The 24,244-nt window shown below is 41.0% G+C and overlaps 2 protein-coding genes across 5 annotated transcripts in view; both read left to right on the top strand.

Moving 5' to 3' along the window:
* PNPLA8 (patatin like phospholipase domain containing 8) overlaps positions 1–1,249 on the top strand; it is a 40,181-nt gene extending 38,932 nt beyond the window's left edge. For all 4 annotated transcript variants that reach the window (XM_054194266.1, XM_054194237.1, XM_054194247.1 and 1 more), the window contains one exon: positions 241–1,249. In XM_054194266.1, the coding sequence (XP_054050241.1) occupies positions 241–515 (275 nt within the window). In that variant the 3' untranslated portion in view covers positions 516–1,249. The remainder of the gene's footprint in view (positions 1–240) is intronic.
* Positions 1,250–20,071: 18,822 nt separating this feature from the next.
* NRCAM (neuronal cell adhesion molecule) overlaps positions 20,072–24,244 on the top strand; it is a 149,182-nt gene continuing 145,009 nt past the window's right edge. Inside the window, exon 1 of the mRNA XM_054204362.1 lies at positions 20,072–20,209. The gene's annotated coding sequence lies outside the window, so the exon portion shown is untranslated. The remainder of the gene's footprint in view (positions 20,210–24,244) is intronic.

Raw genomic sequence — 24,244 nt, 5'->3', positions numbered from 1 at the left:
AGTGAAGTCGTCTTAGAATAAAAGGTGAAGTTTTTCCAGAGTAAACAGAGCTACAGAGTCATTTGCAAACCTTCTAATGAGAAAGGGGTTTTGATAAGGCAGCTCTGCTCAGCAAAGGTGCGCGTATTTACCCTCGCTGCGTCACTCCAGAGCAAGATCTCACTTGTTGTTCAGAGACAGGAGGACTATTTGTCTGTCTCACGTAAATGTAACACTTGCCTTCATTTGTTTTCAATACAGAAGTTCACACCATGCTGGATGCGCTGTTACCTCCAGATACTTACTTCAGATTTAACCCCCTTATGAATGAAGACATACCTCTGGATGAAAGTCGTAAAGAGAAACTCAATCAGCTGCAGACAGATGGAATTCGTTATTTAGAACGAAATGAAGAAAAACTGAGAAAAGCTGCAAAAATATTAACACAAGAAAAAACAACTTTGCAGAGACTTCAGGACTGGATAAGATTAAAGGCTGACATGTATGAAGGCTTTCCATTTCTTTCCAAATTGTGAATATGTAATGCATGAAAGATCATAAATGTAAATCCTGTACCAGAAAATACATTCAGTACTGTAAAGGAAGAGTGTTTATTGGGAGTAAATGACATCTTTGGAAAGCTGTCGGAATTCTGGAGAAAGGAATTCAGGGTGGCTGTTTTGTGCACACTTACTTGATACGAGGTTTTATGGTGTTAATTATTTTTTGAACTTTACGGATCTTACTGTTGCTCTACTTTGTTGAAGTCAGTAAAACTGAAAATTATGAAAACAATTGTGCTATGCATTTTTGGATGTATGTACCATAATTATGGTGGCAGTAAAACTTTATTTATCAACTACCAGGCTTATTCAAAATTAACAAAAAATAAAATCCTCATTCACTTTAGTGTAGGCAGTGTACTTGTTAGGCTCTTACATAGCCAGTGAATTTAATAGAAATCCAGTGTTCTTACAAAAATGTTGCCTGTGTTAACTGCACTTTTACATTTGAAAGATAACATTTAAATTCTTTTTTTTTTTATTTCAGTGGGTTTTGTACATAACAGTATTAAGATGTTTGGATGACTACAAATGGCATATTAAATTATCAAAATTAACTGATTTTTAGGACTTGCTGCTTATTGTTTTCATCAGGATAACTTCAAATTGGTTCATTCATTATTTGAAAATAATCCCAAGACCCAAAACTTCACTTGAGCAGCTGTTCCTGTCCCAGCATAAAGAAAATAAAATATTGAAATAGTTCACTTAAGTGAATCGGGAGCTTATTCTAGAAGCTTCAGTTTTGGATGCTAAACTTCGGGTGTCTCTCGTCAAGAAAAAATTAGCATTTGATATATGAAATAATAAATTATGCATTTTGTTTTGTCTTAACTATCATATATGCATCCTCCTGAAATTACTTTAGAGTTGCGAAGTTACGTTTAGACCTTGCTATGATCTTGCTCCTCCTTCCTTTGCAACTTTCTGCCAATGTGGAGAAGGGTGGTGTGGTAAGATCTGACGATACAGCACATCAGTGAAACAGCATTTTCAACACCAGGAAGGTACACGTGAGTTCTTCCAGTGTGACTGCAGCGGAATTTGAGTTAGACACAGCTGCTGTCACACACTGGGCATGTTAGCATTAGTAAGATTGCTTGACAGGTTTCTGGGTGAGTATTTGCCTCTTAGTAGAGTGCTACAGTGCATGAAAATACCTGCTCGATAAAATGCATGTTTCACGCAGTAGATAAAATGTCCAATTTCACCAAAGAACAGTGCATTTGTCACTCTGCCTTTCAGGACTAATCACCTGTCATTGCACTATCTACCAAAAATAACATTTGCTTTGATAGTCACCTTCTGTACTTGTCTTGAAACGTTGAGAGTGTTATTAGGCTGCCTCTAGGAAAGGAACTTTGAGGAAGACAGCTGAGATCCTTCGTTATCTTAGCCCTGGCTACACCGTGTTCTGTGACTGTGCAAGAAAACATTGTATTTGGGCTGTTCTTTTTTCAGTCTGATGTATTTTCACCTGTGTCGTTTTACTCAGATATCCAGACTTTTATGGTGCTCCTGCAGTTCTCTGGCTTGTTTTTGCTAGTGAAGCTAGTAAGTGTCAGTGGGACATAAGCTGTAGCCTTCACATATTTTAAATTGTTCCTAATGCAAACAAACTCCAGGTGCACAAGGACTAAAGAAGCCTTTGTCATTCACTACATGAGGAAGGGAAAAGAGGAGAAACAGAGAGAAAGAAAAGTTAAAAAGCTACAGCAATTTAAAGGTAAGTGAAAGAACGCATGTTATTCGTTCCCTTTTTGTTTTTAAACTACAAACACGAAAAGTGGGCAATAAAAAGGGCAATAAAAATATTAAAAAGGAAAGTTTTATTGTCTTGGTGCAACTGCACTTTATACAACTTCCCTTCTTCCTTCCAGTTACTAAGAACTGAGTTAAGAATCACAAGAGAACAAGCCTTTCCCATTAGTTTAAACATATACAAAAGAAATGTCAACCTTATTCTGATCAAGGGACCTTGTCTAGAGTTGAACTGCGTTGCCAGCATCCTAAATCAAAATAGACAATATAGGATAGTCTCGTGTAACAACATACATAATACACTCCTTCCCCTGGGAAAGAGCAAAGTCACGGCATCATCCATAAGGCTATCGAAGGCATTATTCTGAATTCATAAGTCTCCAGTTGTAGCTTTTTGGGATGAGCATTTAATTCAGACAATGCTTACCTGTAGTGAACAAAGTAATAACATTTCCACTTAATTTTTATACAAATAAAACCTGTGAGTTACTAATTTTCAGACAGTGGGGTAAGTGCATATACTGAACTGGGCTTTGCAGGCGGAATGTTGTTTCTGTTTGCCAGAATGCAAGAATTTTTCTTCATTGAGAAGTTCTCCCAAGTACTCTGTACTCTTTTCACGGATAAATTTAACATTGTATTAGGAGTTGGTTAGAGGATGTAAACCAGGAAAGCTATCCATCTTTTGAACGAGGACAGAATATCTCGAACTAGCTTTATTTGAATATCAGGGTTTTTTCTAGTTCTTTATGAGCTGCCTACAAAGCTTCCACTACAGCTCTGTTGAAACAACAGTCATTTTGTAAAGAGCCTTGGCTTTTCTAATCCGCCTTCCAGACGACATTAAACATATTGTAGGCTGATGAGTGCAGCTAATTGGCAGCCTTTTTAGATCCCATATTTAAGAAATTACAATATGCTTGCCAAGCCATCTATGTTGTCTCCATGTTACTCGAGGTGGCCTTTCCAAGTGGCTACACACAAATGCATTTAATCAGCTCACAGGAGCGAAAGCAAGTACTGTTTTGCCTCCTTCAAAAGGGTACCTGTAAAATGGTACTTGCAGCTGGTTGCTTCCTCTCTGCGGAATCCCAGTGTGTGTGGCTTCATGCCACAAACTGGGATGTGGGAAGTGCCTGGGCTTCACGTTAGACCTCTGCAAAGCTTGATTTTAATCTTTGGTTTGCGTTAAAGGAGGTTTGGTTCTGAGTTGCATAAACAGTAATATTTGAGATAGAGCGCATGCACGTAGAGATAAGTGATGGCAACAGCACTGGGTAAATCTCTCGTGAAACACCGGTTAACTCTTGTGACTACAGAGGGTAAAAAAATCATAGCTCTTAAACCAATGAGGTCAAGGCTACGTATAAAGAGCAAGAAGAAAAGGCTGCATTTTAAATCATTCTGTAAAAGTATTCTGATTCCGTTTAAACGTATTGCTAATTTTTTACATATTGCTGTCTCGAGGAGAGGGAAGGAGGAGTTTGTTTCAGTTAGGGCAAGATCGATCAGGATTTGTGATTACGCTGTTTTTGCTGGAAGCTGCTATCTTATCTTCATTCACCCTTTTTCCTCTTCTTTATTGCTGTAACAGTATCTTTTCTTAGGTGTGGCTTTTAAAAGTACACATGGAACTGAGTTGAGCTATAGAGTAATTAATTCAGACTGTTTTAGGCCACTGTGTGTATAAATTCAAAAGATGCATGTATTGAATCCTTTCAAATGGCACTCTTTGATCCTCAGTGTTGCAAGTGCTGCGCTGTCTGTCAGGCACTAATTAGGAGTTTGCTCTCCCCTATACCACTTTAAAATGTGCAGGCGCAACAGTTTCATCACTCTAGCGGTATTTGGGTTTTAGTTACTTAAAATCCATTAGCAGTTTGCAAGGAATCACAAGTATTGTGGATGTGTTCCTACAGCACTGTGTGTAAAGGAAAACTATTTTCGGGAAGTTTATTGAGGCGTTACATGTGGAATCCCACATCATACTTTAATAGAAGCAAATGGAATAAGGAGAACCATAGGAGGAATCAGGACTGGCTAAGTAAGGAAAAAGAATTTGAAATTAAGGGGGGTTATTGATAGGGAACAGCGGGATTAGTGCTGGGTAAAAATCTAGTACATTTTAATTAATCATTTGAATGGATTGAAGAACATGGTAATTCTCTTCACAGGTGAATCTAGGAGGGATCGTGAATATTTTGAACAATAGGATTTCAGTGCAGCATGAATTTGAGAATAAAATAGGCCAGAATGAAAAAAAGCGCCTCTGAGGAATGAAAATGTAAAATCGACAATGGCAGAAGGAATAATCTAATGCAGAACATGACGTTAAAGGAACCCTGCTTTGAAGAAGTACCCTTGGGAATGCTGCGCGGTTATCCAATTAACAAACTCAAATGGAGGCAGCAGTCACAGCTACAAAAATCAGGATGCGTATCGATGCACCAGAGAATGCCTTGGCCAGGAAAATGTGAAGAAACCTGAAAGAATGAGAAATCAATATGAATTTTCGATCTAGGATAAGAAATCGCAAGAAGATCGCAGATAACCATTCCAGGTTACTCATCAAGTCAGAGAAGACAACAAGGTTTATCTACCCAGATGAGTGTTCCCATTTGAGATGTGGCAGGTTTGCATCCGGGAAAGAAAATTGGGAAGTTCATGCTCTGGTTTAGAACGTAATGGTGGTGGGTTGACCTTGGCTGGACGCCAGGTGCCCACCGAGCTGCTTTGTCACTCCCCTCCTCAGCAGGACAGCGGGGGGAGAAAATAAGATGGAAAAAAACTTGGGGGTCAAGATAAAGGCAGCGCAATAAAGCAAAAGCAAAGGCCATATACGGAAGCAAAGGAAAACAAAAGATTTATTCTCTACTTCCCATCAGCAGGCGACGTCCAGCCATCCTGGAAGTAGGACTTCCAGAGTGCTCGCTCTGGAAGACAGCTGTCATAATAACGAATGCCCCCCCCCCTCCTTTCTGTTAGCTTTTATTGCTGAGCAGACATTGTATGGTATGGAATATCCCTTTGGTCAGTTTGGGTCAGCCGTCCTGGCTGTGTCCCCTCCCAAGATCTTGCCCACCCCCAGCCTGCTGGCGAGGGGGGAAGGCTGGAGAGAGCCTTGACGCTGCGCGAGTGCTGCTCAGCAGTAGCCAAAACACCGGTGTGTTACCAGCACCTTTCTAGCTACCAGGATAGGGCTGCTGTGGGGAAAATGAGCTCCATCTCCGACAGAGCCAGTACGGTGATAATGTCAAATCTTTGCACAATTGACATAATGTCCTTGCTCTGATTTTGAAAGGAAGCGAGAGTCCAGACCAGGAAATTAAAAGCTATAGACATGAAATAATCTCCCTTTATGCAAAGTTAGAAAGAGAAAAAGCCTCTTCTAATGATCTATGTAGAAGGAGATTTTAATTGAAGGAGGTTTCACTACCAAAGGAATGAAAATAAAACTTTTAAATATTGAAGCGTGATCGCTGATTCTAGGGTATTTCCTGTCAGTGTCCATTCCAGCAGCGATATGAAGATACGGATTCTATTGCACAAGGCACAGGCGGCAACAGTTGAATATAATTATAGTTTTGGTCACTGCTCTTAGAGAAAGAGATATTCAGACTAAAACAGATGCAAAGAAGGGCTGCCAAAGGGAAGATTTAAGAGAGCATGGTTTGTTTCGTCTAACAGAACAAGGGCTGGAAGGAGGGTACTTGATGCTGTTTAAAAATAGTTCAAGAAGGAAAAGATAGAAAGCTAAAGGACAACACTTGCATAAAACCAAAGGTGCTCAAACTGACCAGAAATAAATTTAGCAAGAAAACAAGATTACAGAAAGCTACACAGAGAATTAATAAAGCAAAATTATCTGGTTTAGTGTATGTTTTAGAAACTGAGCTCATGAATGGGGTTCTATAATGCACTATGAGAGTGGCTACAAAACAATGTTTTAATTGTTTTTTCTTCAAGATTTAACAAGGACAATTCTATTATTTTAATAAAACTGGTAGACTTCAGTAAGGGAGAACCATTAGCAATTTTCAGCATAATATAAAAATGAAACAAGGACTGAAATACGCCAGTACTTATATCCCTGGTAATTCATGTTTAATCTTCAGTAGCAATGCAGTTTTGCTTTTTATTTACAATTTCATTTAATTTATACTTTTCTTGTAACGATATCATCAATGCTTATTTTACCATACAGTTGCCATAGCATAAAAAATACACAATAGCGTTTTGAAACCTTTACCTTTCAGGAAGAAGCTGTAATACAGTATTTTCTTGTAAAACCAGAGAGACAATCTGGACAGATTACTAATACCGTTAAATTGCAATGCTGAGTTCAGCAAACTTATGATTATAGCATTTTAAAACTTTTTTTTCATTTTCAAAACCTTGTAAACTGGGAAGGAACAGATTTTTGTGCTCACACCATTATTTCATAATTGAATAAGGTAATAATCACGTCCTGGTTTGAGGTAAAACAGAACCAATTTTCTGTTTTGTAATTTTACTTTTTAGCTGGGCCTCTTCTAACTGACTAAACTCTGAAATTAACAGCATATTGTTCAGACCCTGTTCACTCTCGGAGTGATAAGACCTGATTATACCAAGGAATGGTACGCACAGAGGCTCTTGCTTAGACTTATTGCTATAACAACCAAGGTCAGCTAATTTCGTTATTTGCCCCGTTCGAGGGTCGGAAGCAGAGAAGCGTAGAGGGGTCCCACCTGCAGGGAGGAGCGGAGAGGACAAGTGACCTAAAACTGACCAACAGGGTATTCCATCCATTCTGCATCACGCTCAGTATAAAAGCTGAGGGATCAAAGGCTCAAGTTTCTTTCCTCAATGGCCGACGTGCAAGGAGTACCCTGTCTGTTCATCTGCCTTTGATCCCAATACGAGCATTCCTGACTCCGGATCCAGAATTCACCTCCTGTCCGTCGCTGACTCCAGTCTGGGACATTCCCTGTGTCTGCTGGTGATGCGATCGTCATCCTAGGAGCTGGATACAGCTTTGTATATATTGTATACTTTTTTCTTTATTTTTATTATTCTATTATTATTTACTATTTCCTTATTTGTTATTATTTTCATTAAAGTAGTTCAGTTCTTTTTCTAAACTCGTAAATCTCTTTATCTCTTCCTCTCCTCTCTTTGGAGAGAGGGCGGGGAGGGCCATCTGTCGTTCTGATTGGCCAGTCCGGCCAAAACCACGACAGATCATCACAGTAAGTATTACAGGGAAACAGTCTTCCAGAGTGTCTCAAAATTTTGTTAGCAAACTCCCAGAAGTAATTTATTAAAAACCTCATCTGTGTCCACTTTTGGGCATAATTTCAGAAAAACTGCTGTTCGATGCTTCTGCACTGGCTGCTCTGTAGAAATCAGAAATATGGTCCGGTCCTGTCCTTCTGTACACCTCATTTGAACACACTTCCAGGCGAGCAAGTCAGGCAGTCATGGAACACTTCTAACAATGAAACAACGAGACATATATTATAGAGTAAAAAAGCAGAAATATTTGGAAGTTTAAAGGTCGAGTAGAGAATATTTCTGTCCTCTTACAAGGAAAGGCAGATGTCTCAGGTACTGCCTAAAATGTGGAGTCAAAGGACAAACCATTGGCACTACTAAATCTGACTTCAAAGCATTACTTTTTCAGAGTCTACTAAGACATAAGCATTTCATAACTTCAATGCATTGTGTCCATTCTAGCTGGTATATTTCTTGCTAAATATTAGATTTCAAACCATCACCAAGCAGGTCTGAACAATATTTAGACAGATCTGGGTATGAATACAGCAGGAAAGACAATAATATTTCTATAGCAGACTGAGTTTTAAGTAATTTGCACTACATACGTCATAAATCCTTGGGAAGAGCTACAGGTCAGTAAGGATGAGATTGTCAGGAAGCAAACGTGCTCTGGACAGCTGTTTATTGCGTGGGTTCAGAGATACAAATATATAAGTGGTTGTATATATTAGAGATAGTAAAGAAAAAAAAACAAGACAAAATATTTCCAGCATGATGCTCTTCCTACGTATTTTATGCCCGTAGAGTGCATTCACTTCAGATTGTCTTTGAGAAAAGGAAAGCTTTTTCTCATCTGTTGTGCAGGGCTGACCACGCTGCAGCCTCTCAGGTAAACCTCATCTCTTTTCAAACCGATACATTTACAGCAGGCACATTGTATTAAAACAAATACTATTAAAAAAGAGACTAGTTTCCAGAACTGAATATATCTGGCATGGATTAGATCAAAACTGAGGAGTTGCTACCGACTTCAGTCAGCGACTGGTATGAGCGGTTGGAAGGCAATGTCAGGGTGGCACACCCAGAAAGCAGCATTGCTGCCGCGCAGATTCTGCTGCATGGTCACCCGGTCGTTCTGCAAACGGCCCCCATTGGCACGGGAGACCGCGGCAGCCGTACCGGGGCAGCAATCGGTTATTCAGCCGATATTCTCTTCCTCCACATTAGAGTTGTAGCCATGTCATCTTAGTAGTCACTCTGACCAGTCAGGCCTTTACAAAATCAAACCACACAGAAAAAGATACTTCTCTTTCCTTCTGGAGATAATGAGGGAGACTTAGTTCATTATCACTGTCCAGGACACAATGCCTTCGCTTTCCTCACTCACAATAGCTGCTTGTAAAGAAGCTCTTGCAGCCAGGGCTCAGAAGACAATACTCCATGGTCACAATAGTCCACAGTCAGCTCAAAGTCACTAAAAGCACTGGAAAGGATTACTTCTCAGCTCCCCAAAATACTTTGAAAGGTCTGATTTACAGCTGGGCTTTGACTGCCAAACCCTAAAGGCATTGTGAAAGATTGGCAGTGTCAAGAGGCTCCTCTGCAGAAGGTCCCCATGGTAAGTTCCTTTGCAAAAGCACTTCAGAAGTGTGGAGTCCCCACAACAAATAAACTCTCCTAACAGTAGGTAGATACCTTGTTCTCATAACCTTTTCTATCAAGAGCATCCTTGACACACCTGGTATCTAGTGTCCAGCTGACATGTAGGGATGTTTTTGAAATGGGCAGTTATTCGTAGCATGGAGCTGGTGCCAAGCCTTCTCTTTTCTGCCCAGGACAGTTCCTTGAAAGAAGACTCCCATGCCAGCCTTCTGTCACAGAGAAATCTACTGTACAATGAGACAACAAAGTTCCCAAGCTAGATTCAGTGTTGGGCTGAGGGGTGTTTGTTAGAGCAGGTTTTCAGATGTGCAAGGAAGGGAGCACGTTTCCTGAGCAAGCCAATGGAAAGCATGGATGTTGCTCTGATAACCCTACACACCGCTTAAAATTGTCTAGGAAGGGACCTTTCAGATGATTGAGTCCACTTGTATGACTATCATCATGGGGTGACATGGGGATAGGCAGGCTGCTATTCCAAATGGCAAGTTTTCTATCACATGAGAGGGCACTCTCCTGTTGGTGGTGGAAAAATATAACTGGTCCCAGTATGTACCTGTGCTGCCATGCTTTTGCAGAGATGTGCTATCTATGTGGGCAAAAAGCATGCACCATGGAGGTGGCACGGAATATGTACTGGCAGTCTGAAATCGCTGCAGACCACATGAGGAGGTGATCTGAACAGCAGTGTAAGAGTTTGTTCCTTGAGGAACATGGCCCATGGGCATCAGCTGGGTCTTTCTGCACAGCCCCAGAGCATTATGGGTGCTGCCAGAGGCACGCTAAGGGAAGACAACGAAGGAATCTGAAACTACACAAAGCAGACCCAAAGCCTGTACAAAGTAGCAAACAGAACTTCTAATTAGGTGCTCAGAAGTATGTACTTTTTTTTATCATGACAGTTCCTGGACAGCTTTTCTTCCCTAGTTACCTAAAAAGAAACAAGAATAAAGAGCTTCTTCAGAAGGTAAGTCACCCTGTCAGACTGTATTTGTAAAAACAAACACATTGCATCTCATAAACCCCTTCTCCACAACAGTAAACAGCAGATTAGAAAATGATTGAATGTAGTTGATTTTCTAATCTGATGCAGACATGCTCAAATAGCTTTATAGAGATACAGCACTGCAGCCTTCATTTAGCTTGAATTAAACAATACCTGCTACAGCTAGTCTACATTTCAGTGTTAGCCTCTTGTCTGCAGTCACCTACTGTGAAGGTCAAGAAATCAGATCACAGAAGGCTCAATGTTAGTATCTTACATCTTTGAGCTTTTATTCGGGTATATGTGTCAGAGCAGTGTATCTCTAATCTCTATGCATATGTCTCTATCGTTACTAAAACCAGATGTCACGGTAGCTGGTGGCAAGCACTCAGCTGTGCACTCAGCTGCATCTACTCTTCCACATCTCTGCGAAGACGTCTAGGATTTCATACATTTGCTCAAGACAAGTCATCTTGCCTTATTCTCATCTCTTTTTCAAGGTCTAGAACAATAGCTGTTGTGAATCAAGGTCTAGGTTTACTTCCCTAGAGACAGAAGGTATGATAGCATTTCTGTACGAGTTCCTACCTGAGTACTGCTTCAAGATCTTCCCTTTCTCTTTCCCAGAAAAGATCATTTTTTTTCTATGTCATTGTTCCACATTCTGAAGAACTTTTTATATTTTTTAGCTCTGCCATGTGGACTTACCTGTCTGGTTTGACCTCTGACGCACCTGCACCTCTAATGCTTTGTTGTAAAGTACCACCTTTAATGATCACATGCCTGATTTTGAAACCTAATGCTGCTGTTATAAACAATTGTTAAATGGCTTATAGAACAGGTTTTGTGCTCATCTATCTCTCTGTTTATTTCTGGACAAGAGTGTACTTGCCCAAGATAGCTGTCTTCATGTTACTTCTTGAATTTGTGCCATAGAACAAAGAATGATAAAAGTGTTACAGCAAAAAAAGCAATAGCCTTGTCTCTCCAGCTCAAAAATGTCAGTGTTACAGCATTTCTAAACCTTTCAGTGGAGCACAAATGTTTCTCACAACAACAGATGATGGGAGAAATGAGAAACTCATTATTACATAGCTAAAATAACAGAAGATCATAGATGGTGTCACGGGATTGATTTTGGGTACAGTAGAAGGTTCCTCCTTAATCACAACAACAAAAAATAACTTCAGAAAATAAGTGGAAGTCAGCAGAAAAAAACAAAGTTTGATGTCAAAGGTAACATATACACCATGGTTTTGAAGAGAAGTCTAGATGACAGATGAATCTATTTGGCTTGAAGGCACAGATTGAAACAGTAAGCCACCACTTCATTTGTGTATTGATTACAGATATTCATATATCAAATATGCAAATTATTGTTGAATGTGCTAAATAAAATGGCTATTTAGCATATTTAAATATGTGAGAGAACTCAGACTTAAAGCTGTTTCTGTGATCGATGGTAGTGGAAAATAGCAAACAGGTGCTTGCACACATACAGAAAAAAACCTGGATGTCTCCACACCCAGTTAAAAGTTCCCTGCAAGGAGTACAGGCATTCTCATGGCTCCATTTCAGGGACCGTATTAGATTAAAAACTCAGGGAATCAGTTCCATAGATCCAAAGGTTTCCACCGCCTCTCCTAAGGTTGGTTGACCCACTTTGCCTCCAGCTGTGGGCATCAGAGTCTGCCAGCTACACCTGTTGAGGGCCAGTCCCAGCCAACAGACCACATCGCTTGTCACCAGTTGGGAATTACAGCATTAAGGAGCAACAAAACTGCATGCTCTACCTTTTTAGGCTTGCTTGCACTCCGCCTTTATTATTAAAGAAATGAAGAATTCAGTTGGTATTAGTCAGTTTGAGCAAACCAGGAAAACTTCTTCGCACCACCGTTGGTGACGGAACATTGCATAGTCTGTGCTCGCTCACTTCAGCCATCTGATTTGAGGGCATATAGCTGGTAACTATATTAATTTCCTTCTGCAAGTTTTCAAAATATTCAAGGGAACTCCTAAGCTGAGGAAACTGCTGGACTCTTGTAGCAGTCAGCATCACAGCAAGCAGGGAAGCAGGTTCCAGCATTGGAGGAGGCGAGCGACTATCCTTTAAACGCGAGCCCTGCCTGAGCACTTTGGAAGGAGCAGGGGTAGTTACAGAATGAAAGACTGACCATCTTAAACGCAAACTGGAAAAGGTCTCACTTCCAGCGAGAAGGAATTGTGAACACAGGGGTCATACATAATTAACTACAGTTTTTCATTTATTTTAGTCAGGTACAGCACATAGATGGAAGACACCCAAACTTCACGATAATTGATGGATGTGGTACTAGCACTTCCAGCAAAGTGTAAATAGTGAGACAGAGAAGACTCATTTCCAGTATTCTTCTCAGAAACTGTGTCACTTTCCTTCAGTTTGTAAAAGGAAAATTATATGCCCTTGCTAGAAAAGAATGGAAAAATAATGATGCTCAGGGACTATGCAGCAAAGGGCAGGGGGTTAGGGGAGATCAAGCAGAAGAGGACATAATGAAGCATTCGGTTGCTTTACTGAGAGGTGCTATGCCAATATACCATGAGTTGAATATGATAAAAAAAAATAATACAAAAACACAGGCAGAAGCTCATCTGCTAGACACAGAAAGGTAAAACTAAATAGAACTGCTTATGCATCAGTGGAACTTCCCATTAGGAATGAGAGGATAAAAGAAAGGTTTTCCTTCTGTTTATGCTGAGGCTCCCACCTGCACATGCAACAGGACCTTTGCAAATTCACCGCACCTCGATTTAATCTCAAAAACATGGGGAAAATTATTTCCAACAGGATGTCACCTGTCAGCATTGGAACAAGTTCACATCTTTTCATTTTAAAATTCCTTTCTTTTCTTAAACATGTATATATTACATTTCTTGTGATGCACAAATGCATTGTTTTTAATTAATTTGTTCTGTTCCACATTAAATGTTTTCAGTAATTTTTTTTCTGAGTCCTTTGAGGTATTTGATTCATCTGGGACAGATTTCTTGAACTCTTCTAAATTCCCAATTCATACCTAGAGGTCATCACAACCAGAACATTCCCAGGGGATCTCAGCTCCTCTTCCAGGCTTCCCCAAGGGCTAGTGATTAGCTATTGCAGTGATCATCAATCACATCCTCTAAACGCCATTTGGTGCTTGGACTATGACAGACGCTATGAATTATTAACTAACCTCACTGCCAGTTAAAGCTGAGAATAGTCACATACCCCATTACCGTATGCATTGTTATTGAGGTGATGGGCTGCGCAGGTATTGCTTTTCCTCCTACCCTGGGTGTTTTGCCTCTGGAAATTGTACGTTTTCAGGGTTAGAAATCATTTTTTCTTTGTTATTTTGGACTAACATAAAAAAACCCATCAAGTGCGAAACCTCCGATTTAAAGTAATTATAGTGTTCTGGAACTTTAAAAATACATATCATTATCCCGATATGGTGACCGATACAAGAGAATCTTGGAAATATGTTATGCAGAAACGAAATAAAGCTGATTGATCGTTCACTGTTGTCTGCTTCAGAAAGCTACAAGGACAATGAACTGATGTCTCTCCTCTGGGAACCTAGTAGAGACAGTCAATTTATCCAGACATTTTCTCACTTAAACTGCTTCAAGAAATCCAAACATAAGCCATTAAGGTAATCATGTGTTTGTAATTTAAAACTAACCTCATCCTTAGAAAGTCCAACAGACTTAGAGAATAATGCGTATCTTAAGCAAGCAGACTAGAAAAGCCCTTTGAGCATTTTTCTAGTTCAAGACTAAAGTATAACTGCAAAAGAACTTAACTGATGTAATTTTTCACTAAAATTTTCCTCTCCTTCTTCTCAGCTTTCCAAGCAAAACCTTTCCTTCATTCTATGCCTTACTACATGCCATCAAAATTCATACTCACGTGTTGGGAAAGGGAGTAGACCTTACGTACGCGCTTAATTTTTTTCTGTGTGAATCATGAAGTCAATTCACATTATGTACATGCACAATAAACAAGGACATGAACATTTGGTGTATTGGAATAAAGCTTCACTAAAGCAAGAGTTATAGCTCTAACAGCCATCAGTAGGCATTTTCCAGAATCTTGGGAGTTGCTTCCTAGCTCATTTCCATAATGGAAAGCTCCTCACTGAAGATAAACTCTCTGAACCTGTGAGAAACTTAGCTGAAAGGTGTAACAGGTTAAATCATAAGGTCGAGCTTGGCTTTAAGCTCCAATTTTGAAAATGGAGCTGCTTAGTATTCAGCACTTTAGAAGTCCCTTGGATAAACTGTCTGGTGTCGGTAGACTTTTGATCTTCGTGGAGCAGTTTTTCAAGAATCTTGAACCATGAATTACGCTGTAAGAGATTTTTAACTGTCTCAGCCAATCTCTTCTAATGGAAAAATGTGAACTCCAATCATGCACGCAAAATGTGTTTGGTGTTTGCAGACAGTTTAATCCGCTGTGTGAAGGACCTCCTTCCTTTATTTATATAGCAGATAAAACCTTGGTCCTGTTGAAATCAATATCAAATTTCCATTGACTTGAGCCATTTCACCATGTTGAATTCAGCTGTCAAAAATGGATTAGCTTCTGTAATATGCCACTGATCACATTAAATACATATTTTATATAATACTTTCTCTCTCAAGTTTCTGTCAAGTTCCAATGGTCCCTTGTGTTCCTTGAGATCACCTTCTGACCATGGCCAAAAGTACTGTGGTCTGCATACTTTGATATCTGTGGATGTTTTAAAAAGTTCACCTCTCTCTTTTACCTGAAAAACTTGATCTCAGAGCACATCCATCTGATTGATTACACTTGACACAAGACCAAGCTGATGGCAATATTTCTTGTGATTAGAATTGTCCAGGGTGTGTGAAACATGTGTTTAACTCCCTTTTCAACCTTTGCTACCTAGCAGCTATGAAATGAGTATTCCAAAATAAAATGGTGCTGTCATCTCTCCTTCCAAAGACATTTCACTTTGCGTGGAATTATTAAATACTCACAGGCACAAGACAGAACACTCTAATCACCAGTCTGGATAGTCAAGTTATTGGGGAGAATGGATGCAAGTTACAAAGCTAATTAAAAAAAAAAAAGACACAAAACAGTATTGAAATATGTGCAGGTATAGGGTTAGAACTCGAGTTTTCCCATACATAGGCAAATATATCAATTACAGAGTTTCTGTATGTTTGTGTGAGATGTATTTTATATGTGTAATCTTACTTACTCTCAATGTTTCACTATCCTCTACAAGGTGGAAGAGCGTAAATAAGGCGGATTGTTACAGTTCTAGGGTGGAACTAGATAATCTTTAAGGTAGCTTCCAACTCTAACCATTCTATGATTCTATGAAAATTGTCTTCGTTCTCAGATTCTCCTAGATGCTGTTGTAAGGTTTGTGCCATGAGAAGTTAAAGTTCCTTAAGCAAAAAGGAAACCACCGAACCCAGACCTCCTACTTCCTTTCTCAGCACTCTAATGATACAGCTCATGGAAGATGGGACAGGTGATACCACTGGCAGCTCCTCCTTTCCATCTGCTCCTCAAAGAACAGGATCCTCTCCTTCCATTTTGCATTCAAGCATCTAATTCCTGAAGGAAGTTTCAGCCCCATGAATCTCTTGCAGTGTCCCGCAGCAGCTTAGAATATCTAAAGTCCTAAAAAAGGCAAGATTAAAAATACAGCATTTCCGTGTGGCTGCCACTAACTGGCTCTTTGCTTATCCTGCTAGCGTTTTTAGGTGGCAGAACTTTGTTTTCTTGTAAGGGAAGGCTAGATGCTAGCTTATGTATCAGGCATGGCAGCATCTAACTGTAGTCACAAATTGCCTTTTGAGAAAATAGTTCTGAAGCCTTAAATTAAGTATTATTTTTCAATTTTTGACAGCACATCAGAACATTTCTGTACAGTGTCTTTCCTGTGCAATTCTGTTGCTAGCCTAGTTCTCAACATATTTTACATCAAAACACATCCTCTGCCTGGTTCTCTGTGGAAGCTGATTTTGCTACTGTATACCAAGCAGTGTAGCTTTTAACATTAGATATTATTACTTAAGTTTTTGATCTTTTCTGATTAGAAATATTCACATTTTATGCTGCTATAGTAAATAAACAGTAGCTTCCAAAAAAGTAACAGTCCATCAGTAAGTGCATTTACTATTACGGTATCAGAAGATCCTCCAACAGAAATTTAAAATGCTCATAAATAAATAAAATCAAAATTAATCTCAAAAGTTGTTCCTTTATTTTGATTGGGAGGGCCCTATAATACAATCAGTCTAAATTGTATTGACATTCAATATATTCAGTGGGGTATTCCTTACCATTTTACTTTGTGTAAAGTACTTTGTGTGCTACACCATGCTCCATTCACTACTGTACGACCTCAAAACAAGTGTAACAGTGGAACAGTGGGATAACTCATGTTAAAATCACATGGGTGGCATTCAGCTGAGTAAATGCAGACTTGTACAATGTAGACATTTGCAGCTGACCGAGACACCCGCTGGTCCTGTTACAGTCAATGGAGAGAAACAGGCATTTCTAGGATGCAACTCAGCTTATCCTAACGTAGACATCTAAAATAGGTTAGATGAATCATACGCTAAAAGTGACTATTTCTGGTTCCCTTTATACTCAGTAGAGAGAGTGACTACCTCAGATGCAGACGTTCACATAGTAGACATCTAAAGTTAGGTGAGATGAACAACCCAAGATGTCTTTCCATATCCCTTAAAAACGTCTGGTCTAGGAACAAAATGTCAAAGAATTCTTTTCAGCTAACACTAGCCTCTTCCAATGTATCAGCCCCCTGAATACTTTATTTGGTAACCTCTTCCTAAAAACACTTTGCAAATGTTCACATCATGACTGATATCCATTACAGACAAGTTTTGGATAGCTCTTCCTGTGTCACAATACTTCAATCATGTGTATGTGTATCAATTTTGTGTATTGATTAAATCATGTCATGTACGTGATCAATGCTTCCCTAAACAAAGGCTACAAAAAAAGCTAACAGACTAATATAGAAGAAGGTGGTAGATAGCTAGGTGAATCAAGGTTGATATTAAAGCAACATGAAGACTAAAACACTATGTTTAGAACTGCTCATCCATGGATTTAATTGCAGCAGGCAAAGTGAGAAAAACGCTACAAAAAGTAGTATGATGACTACAGAAAAGAAGCAAGGCAGGGGAGGAGAACTCTGAAAGCTAATATTCCTTCATCCACACAACTTCTGCTTATCATAATGGCTGCTGTTGTTTATGCCAACAAGCCCACCTGTTTCTTTTTGCTTGGTGCCACCATCCTACTGCCAGTATGGATGGCACTCGTCCACAATAGTGGATGCCATCACCAGCAGAAGTAGCTCCTAGTTCTGCAATAGGCTGTATAAACCTTTGAATTTACTTGTTTACTGATAATTAGATGTATGCCACCATTTGGAAAGTTCTGCTTTGTGCTATTGAATGTGTATTTGTTTATCTCATAAAATATAAAATATGGAATTTAAATTCTTACGGGAATCACAAGGGTATAATCATACCAGCTGCAACATTTCAGCCTAATCATACATCAATATAGAGTTGGTTTTTACACTCTCCCTGCAACAGTGAAATCTGTTCATTCATTTAGTTCCTGTGGTCTAACTTGCACCAAGTGGTTTGCCACAGCCCATTGGTTTGCGCTTCTAAAATTTGGTACATTCACCACGCAAATACTAACCAGATCTTTGCTCCTACATTTTAAGAAACTTAAAACTTTCAACTCAAGACTTTCCCCTGAAGTGTGCTGAAGTTCTTCGGTCCACCTCCTGAAGCTTTGGCTCATGATGCTCTCCTGGGAATCTGGCAAGGATGCAAAAAGCTAGCTGTCTGAGAAATCATGCTTCTCACAGCATTTTATACCCATATTTTCTTAAAGCCATGAGTGGATACATATTCCCCTAAAACAATATCCTAATGTTTTAGGTCCCCCGTTTACATGTTGCTGAATGTTTACTTAGACTGTAGTGTTTTTGTGTTTAAGATTAAAAAATTAACTGGGAACATGGGAGTTGTATAGCAAGAAAAATGTAAGCAAACAAAAGTAAAGAACATTTAAGGATACACAATATATTCAAGCACTTACTTCCCTCCCCTTATAAAAAGGATTTTCTTCACATCCATCTAATCTTCTTTGCATATTCAGGTCTCAAACAATAATATCCTGGCCTCAAATTGACAAGAGCTTGAATGTCTCCGAAGTCTGAAGCATTAGTGTCTGACTTATTGTTTAACCCTTGGATATTTATATGCATGTGCTGTATCATTTATAGGATCTGTTATTCATCTAGAGTGTTGTTTTTCAGTAGGTCAGCTGTTCAGATCTAACTTGCCAGAGTAGTAATGGGGTTTCTGCAGAGATGCAGGGTAAGGGCTTTTAGCTCATCTTGGGTACCGTGCTTTGCACTATTAAGTAAGTTATCACCGTGGAGTTCACCTTGAAAGCTGTTTCCCGAAATGTATAATAAAGAATTAACCACTATAAAAGTTGCCACCTTGCAATACACAAAAGGCTATTCCTAAAATGGGTGATATAAAAGCAAGTTCGGCAGCGGCAGATAATCACATTTACTATGTTAAGTGCAGACTTGGAATAATTTTGAGCAATAGTGAGCATAGCCCATAGAAGTCTCAAAATGGTATTAAATGCTTTCTGACATTATTCATTAAATGAACTACGAGACGTGAAAGGGCTCGTGAGCACTCTGAGCGCGTCTTGACTGAGAGGCGTGTTCAGCAGAAAGGTTCATCTGAAATAACCCTCATCCAGAGACTCTTCGCCAAACGGTCTCATCCACAGCTTCTCTTTCAGCGATCGCTTCCAAGCGTCTGACTTCCTGAACTTGTGAACTGGAAATTTAACCTAATTCAATTTTGCTCTGACTGGTGAAGAACGCGCTGGGACGAGCTGTGGGCAGGCCGCGGGCTCCGCTATTTGCGGCAGTCCCCAGGACAACCGGCATGCCGCCGAGGATTCCACCGCCCCCCAGGAGAAGCCGGCAATGCAAGCCTCTGTCTTCCCGAAGTCAAGTTTAATTTACTGTATTGTTGTGCCCACAACAGCCGAAAATTATTGGCTCCAATCCTGCAAACACCCGTGTTTAACTACACACATGTGAGCAGCGCTACCGAGTTCAACAGGACTATTCTCGAGTGTAAAATAATATCCTTGTCTCCAGTTTGGGAACTAGCTGAAACCATCTATTTGGAAGGGCACTGCCGGGCTAAAATAATGCGTCTATTTAAAACGCCGCCTCTGCCTGTGCCCGCACCGCTGAGGGGAGGGTGGGGCGGGGGGGTGCGGGGGTGCCCCGACCAGCGTTCGGCTTTCCCCCGCCGGGTGAGGGCTGGGGAGCGGCCTCATCGTTGCCCCGCTCAGGCGGTGAGGGGACCGGTGGCCGGGTCGGTTATCCTTCAGTTGGGCGGAGTGGGGGGTGTGTGTGGGGGGGGGCGCGCTGAGAAGGCCGAGACCTGCCGAGCACCACGACGATTTGACTCCGGTTCTTACCCAGGTGGCGGAAGGAGGGAGGAGAAGAAGGACGGGCGTCGGTAGGACGACGCGGGGCTCGCCGCCCGGCCGTGGGGCGCTGCCCAAGATGGAGGCCGCCGCCCCCGCGCCACCTCAGGTGCGAGGGACCCGCGTCCCCGCCGCGCCGCCCCGCCCCGCCCCAGCCGCGCGCGCCCCGGCGCAGCCGCGCGCCTTCCCCGCCCCCCCCGCGGGAGCGCGCCCCGCGGTACGGCGGGGGCGGGAGTCGAAGCGGGGGGGGGGGGGTGGGGGGGGGTGCCGGGGAGGTGATAGGCGCGGGAGCGCGCCTGCCTGGGCTCTTCTCGCCGGGCTGCCGAGCGGGCAGGAGGAGCGGGCAGCGTGTGCGTCCCCCCACCGCCACCATCTCGACCCTCTCCCCGGGCGGAGGAGCAGCATCTTCCCGTGAGTACCGTCCCTGCAGGCTGCGGGAGGTGCCGCGCCCGACGGTGAGGGAGCCGCCGGGGGCTCCTCTGAGGGGGGACGGGCGCGGCGGTTGGTGCCCGCAAGCGCGGAGACCTGTGAGGGGGGCAACCGCTGAGCCCGGCCGGTGGGCACCTCTACAGGGGTCGGCGGGCGGGTCGGCCCCTCCTGGGCGCGTCGCGGTCGCGGAGCGTCTCCGCCCGGCCCGAACGGGCCGGGCGGAGACGCTCCGCGACCGCGACGCGCCCACGTCCCTCAGCGGGTAGGTCGCCATTTCGTGCGTTGGCCGGTGGGGGCGAGGGCCCGGCGGGGGCGGGCGGCGCGTGAGGGGGGGAAGGAGCTGTCTGTGCTGAAGTGCCGGGTTTCGGGCTTTTCCACCTTTTATTTAGCCAGCCTTTTTCCAGACCCCCCCTTCCTCCTCCTCCTCCTCCTCCTCCCGCGGCTCCGCTTCTGGCGGGGAATGGCAAGAGCGAATTTATTTACGTGTAAAATAGCGAAAATGCGGCTGATGCGCCTCTCCGTGTCCTCCTTCTGCTTCACCTCTCTCCATGGCGCCCGAGCACCAAATCCACCTGCTCTTCTCGGTTAAAAAAAAAAAAAAAGTAATAATTAACTAAATCTTCAGCTCCTGGTGCACTCTTTGGCACAGATGTGTTAGTTTTGAAGTCTGGAGTGTGTTTAAACCAAGGTTTGGGAGTCTTTAAGTGTAAACAGTACCTGATTAATAATGCCAAGCTGTTTAAATATTTAAGATCATAGTGTGCTTCAGCCCAGTCAATAAGGCTCTTCCATATTGACAAGTACGCTGTGAAAGGAATGCTATTTCTTAGCTGTCTGTATAGTTAGATAAAACAATGGAAAATGTGGTGTGTAATTCTACAGTGGGACCTATGGATCATGATAAGGCATCCTTTTAGCCATAAAGGTCCGGCTTTTCACTGTTTATTCGAAACAGCCTCTTATTGAGTCAAGAAGCCAGTATTAACCACCTGGGTTTCTTTTTTCTGATCTTCCCTGCCTCTGAGAATTTCTTTCTCTGTTTCTGAGTATTAATTAAGAATTAAAATGTATTTTAAGTATATTATGGAAAAGGTAAATGAAACCTGAAAATTTCATTGCATCTAACAGGTGCACTATTAATCATTTAAACTTCTGCCATAATTTAACATAATCAACGTGATAATTTATGGATAGTAATTATACAGGGCTGTGTGTAGAATAGGTCACTGTGCAACATCAGAAGGCATTTGGACTTCATTTTCATTTTGAGAGCAGCGTATATGCCAAAACATGCATCTTGCTGGCATTCTTTGGCAAAGGATATCAGCTGGAAAGAGAAAGATATTATACTGGGATATGCTAGTTAAAAGGACCTAGAAGTCAGAAAACTCACTTGCAGGTGCAGCATATTTTTTATATTTGTCTGATCTCTTTGATACTAGCATTTGTATGATTACACGTTGGGCACTTGTTTAGTTGATGGTTGTCCTTAGTTTTGAATAGAAATTGCAAAGCAAGTGACCAGAGTTGCTAAAGATTTTGATACCGAAGTCTGTGAAAGTTACTTATTTGAATTTCAAAGTACTGTGAAATTCTCTTGGGTGTCTAAAATTAGCTGTCAGACTATATCAATCCAGAATTGGGAAAGTGGTGTATTCTGAGAATATCGAACTTAAAGAAGCAAAACCAGAAAGCTGCTTGATGTTGACGGAACTCAGGATCCATTGAATGGATTTACATTCTGGGTTGTGCAACGGCAATGTAGCTAAAGGAAAACTGTACAGCTGTGTGAACGCATCAGATGACGGGGTAGTGTGTACCAGCTGGTGTTAATGACAGAGCTAAACCCCTCTTCACAACTTGCAGAATAAATCCACAATTAATCATACTTATATTGGTATCTTAGTTCTCTAATTAGTCTTACTGGCCACAGTGAAAATACTCAAAAGCAATAATGTTCAAGGTGAATGAGATCACAAGAATCTGAGCCGAAGTGATCATTCCTTATCTTCTTGGAGAAAGCATAATATTTACCACATATACCACAGCTTGTTGCATAAGAAGGGTTGCAATAAGAAATTTTGGCTTTTTAAAATGGCCTTTATTTTCAGGAAATTAAATGAAATAACAAATCCAGTGGATGCTTACTGATATCTTCTGTTAGCTTGTTGTGCTTTGATGTTTCTCTCTGGCGCTCAAAAAGGTGACAGCAGAAGCTTTAGTAACCAAGTTAGAGTTTCTTGGGGTTAAAGAGATGTCTCTTGAACTGACAGATTTTATTGGTTTGAGCATTCCAATTTGAAGTCAGGAAAAGGTAATGCTAGTCTCCCCATTCTTCCTGCTGTAGGGAAATGACTCTCCATGGTATCTGGACGTAAAACATACTGAATACACGAAGGGCTTGGGGTTTTGTTAAGAGATTATTCCACAGCTCAAATAGCTCAATCAGCCTAAAAATTAAATCTGTTTTGCCTGAGGCTGTGGAATTGCTTTTAGTCTGTAGTTTTATTCAGTTGTCCCAAATCACCTTGAATTGCGATTACTTACCTTCCATTATATTAGAATAGTAAAACTGTGTTATTCAGTTTTCACTGGATATGTTCATTTTGTTATGTTTTATGAACAGAATTGGTAAAATGGGAAGCCATACAGAGAAAGTACATCTTGGTAATGTAAGCTGAGGGAATAATGTAGGAGGTTGTCTGCTGGGCAATATGCAATGAATTTGATTTTGCCTTCCTGAGTGGGCTGATAGTATTCAAAAAATTCAGTTATAATTTCTCCGCAGTGATAATTTGTTGCATTTTAAATTGGTGAGTATGTGTATTGCCTATTCAGTTTAGTATTAATGGTATTGTAACTTATGCATGTATGAACATTGTCTTGTAAATATAATACCAAGAGAATTTGTAAAGAGTTAATCTTCAATAATAAGATTAACGTGATGCACCATAAGTTTTGTCCTACTGGTTGTTAACCAGGAAAGGATAGTTGCAAGCTAGTGATATTGCTTTCTTCCGAGCTACTGGAGGCTGGCTGAGCTTTCAGTTATTTACCTCAATAGAAAACTGAAAGGGAAAAAGTGAACAAAGGAGGTCTGTTTTGCCTGTCCCACTTGCTGGGCTGTTGTCTTTGCCCTTTTCAGTGAAGGAGGGGGTAGAGCTGGGTCAAAGTTGAAGAACACTGAAAAGGAATTCAAGCCTTATATTGAAATGTGAATGATAGCTTAGTTTGAGCACCAAACGTATTTGTTTGAATTAATTTTTTCTGTCTGTGGAAGCTTTAACTGACAGATGGTGATGGACTGGCATATAGACTGCTAGAAGATACAGCTAGATATGTGTTCAGGCCTCGATTAAGATGCTCAGTAAATAAGTACATATCTGATGAGACTTTTAATACTGGTGATACTGATGCTAGACACTGTGCGACACACTAGACATTTGATTGTGTGAATTAAGGGCAGGCCCCTGCAGCTGGCATACATTCAGACTTACTTGTCTAGCCTAATTGCATTGCAAATACTCCTCTGGATTGCTCTTTAGCTTCTCCCTTGTAGTAAATGTTGAATAAGTTCAGAAATGTTCATCTGGATCCTCTATTAACTGTTGTAAGAAGCTTTCAGTTTTTTTTTTTGTTTTGCTGTGTGAATCAGGATAAATGTATCTTAGTATTCATTTTGTGAATACACTGTTTTCCTAACTGTTTCAGTTTTGAAATAGCTCAATTCATAATGTGATTACAGCTTTCCCCTTGTTAACTTTTTAGTATGGAAGCATAACAGCTTGAATTATAAAATGTTTCTGTAAGAGCTCACAGTACCCCCATTCTACTTTAAGCAACCATACTTTATATAAAAAGCAGCATTTCATGCAGACCATCTCAGATGCACAAAAATAGCCAAGCAAGGAAAAAAAAGACCAGCTCAACTTATGAGGACGTGATAACTTTAAAAAACAGCTGCATTAGAAAGGAATTAGCTGTCTAAATTGTCAGTTAAATCGGACAGAATCAGTA

This window comes from Rissa tridactyla, chromosome 1 (genome assembly GCF_028500815.1).
Source record: "Rissa tridactyla isolate bRisTri1 chromosome 1, bRisTri1.patW.cur.20221130, whole genome shotgun sequence".
In the NCBI taxonomy this organism is placed as follows: Eukaryota; Metazoa; Chordata; class Aves; order Charadriiformes; family Laridae; genus Rissa; species Rissa tridactyla.
Note: the sequence above shows the minus strand (reverse complement) of the source record. Positions and strands in the feature narration are given on the sequence as shown.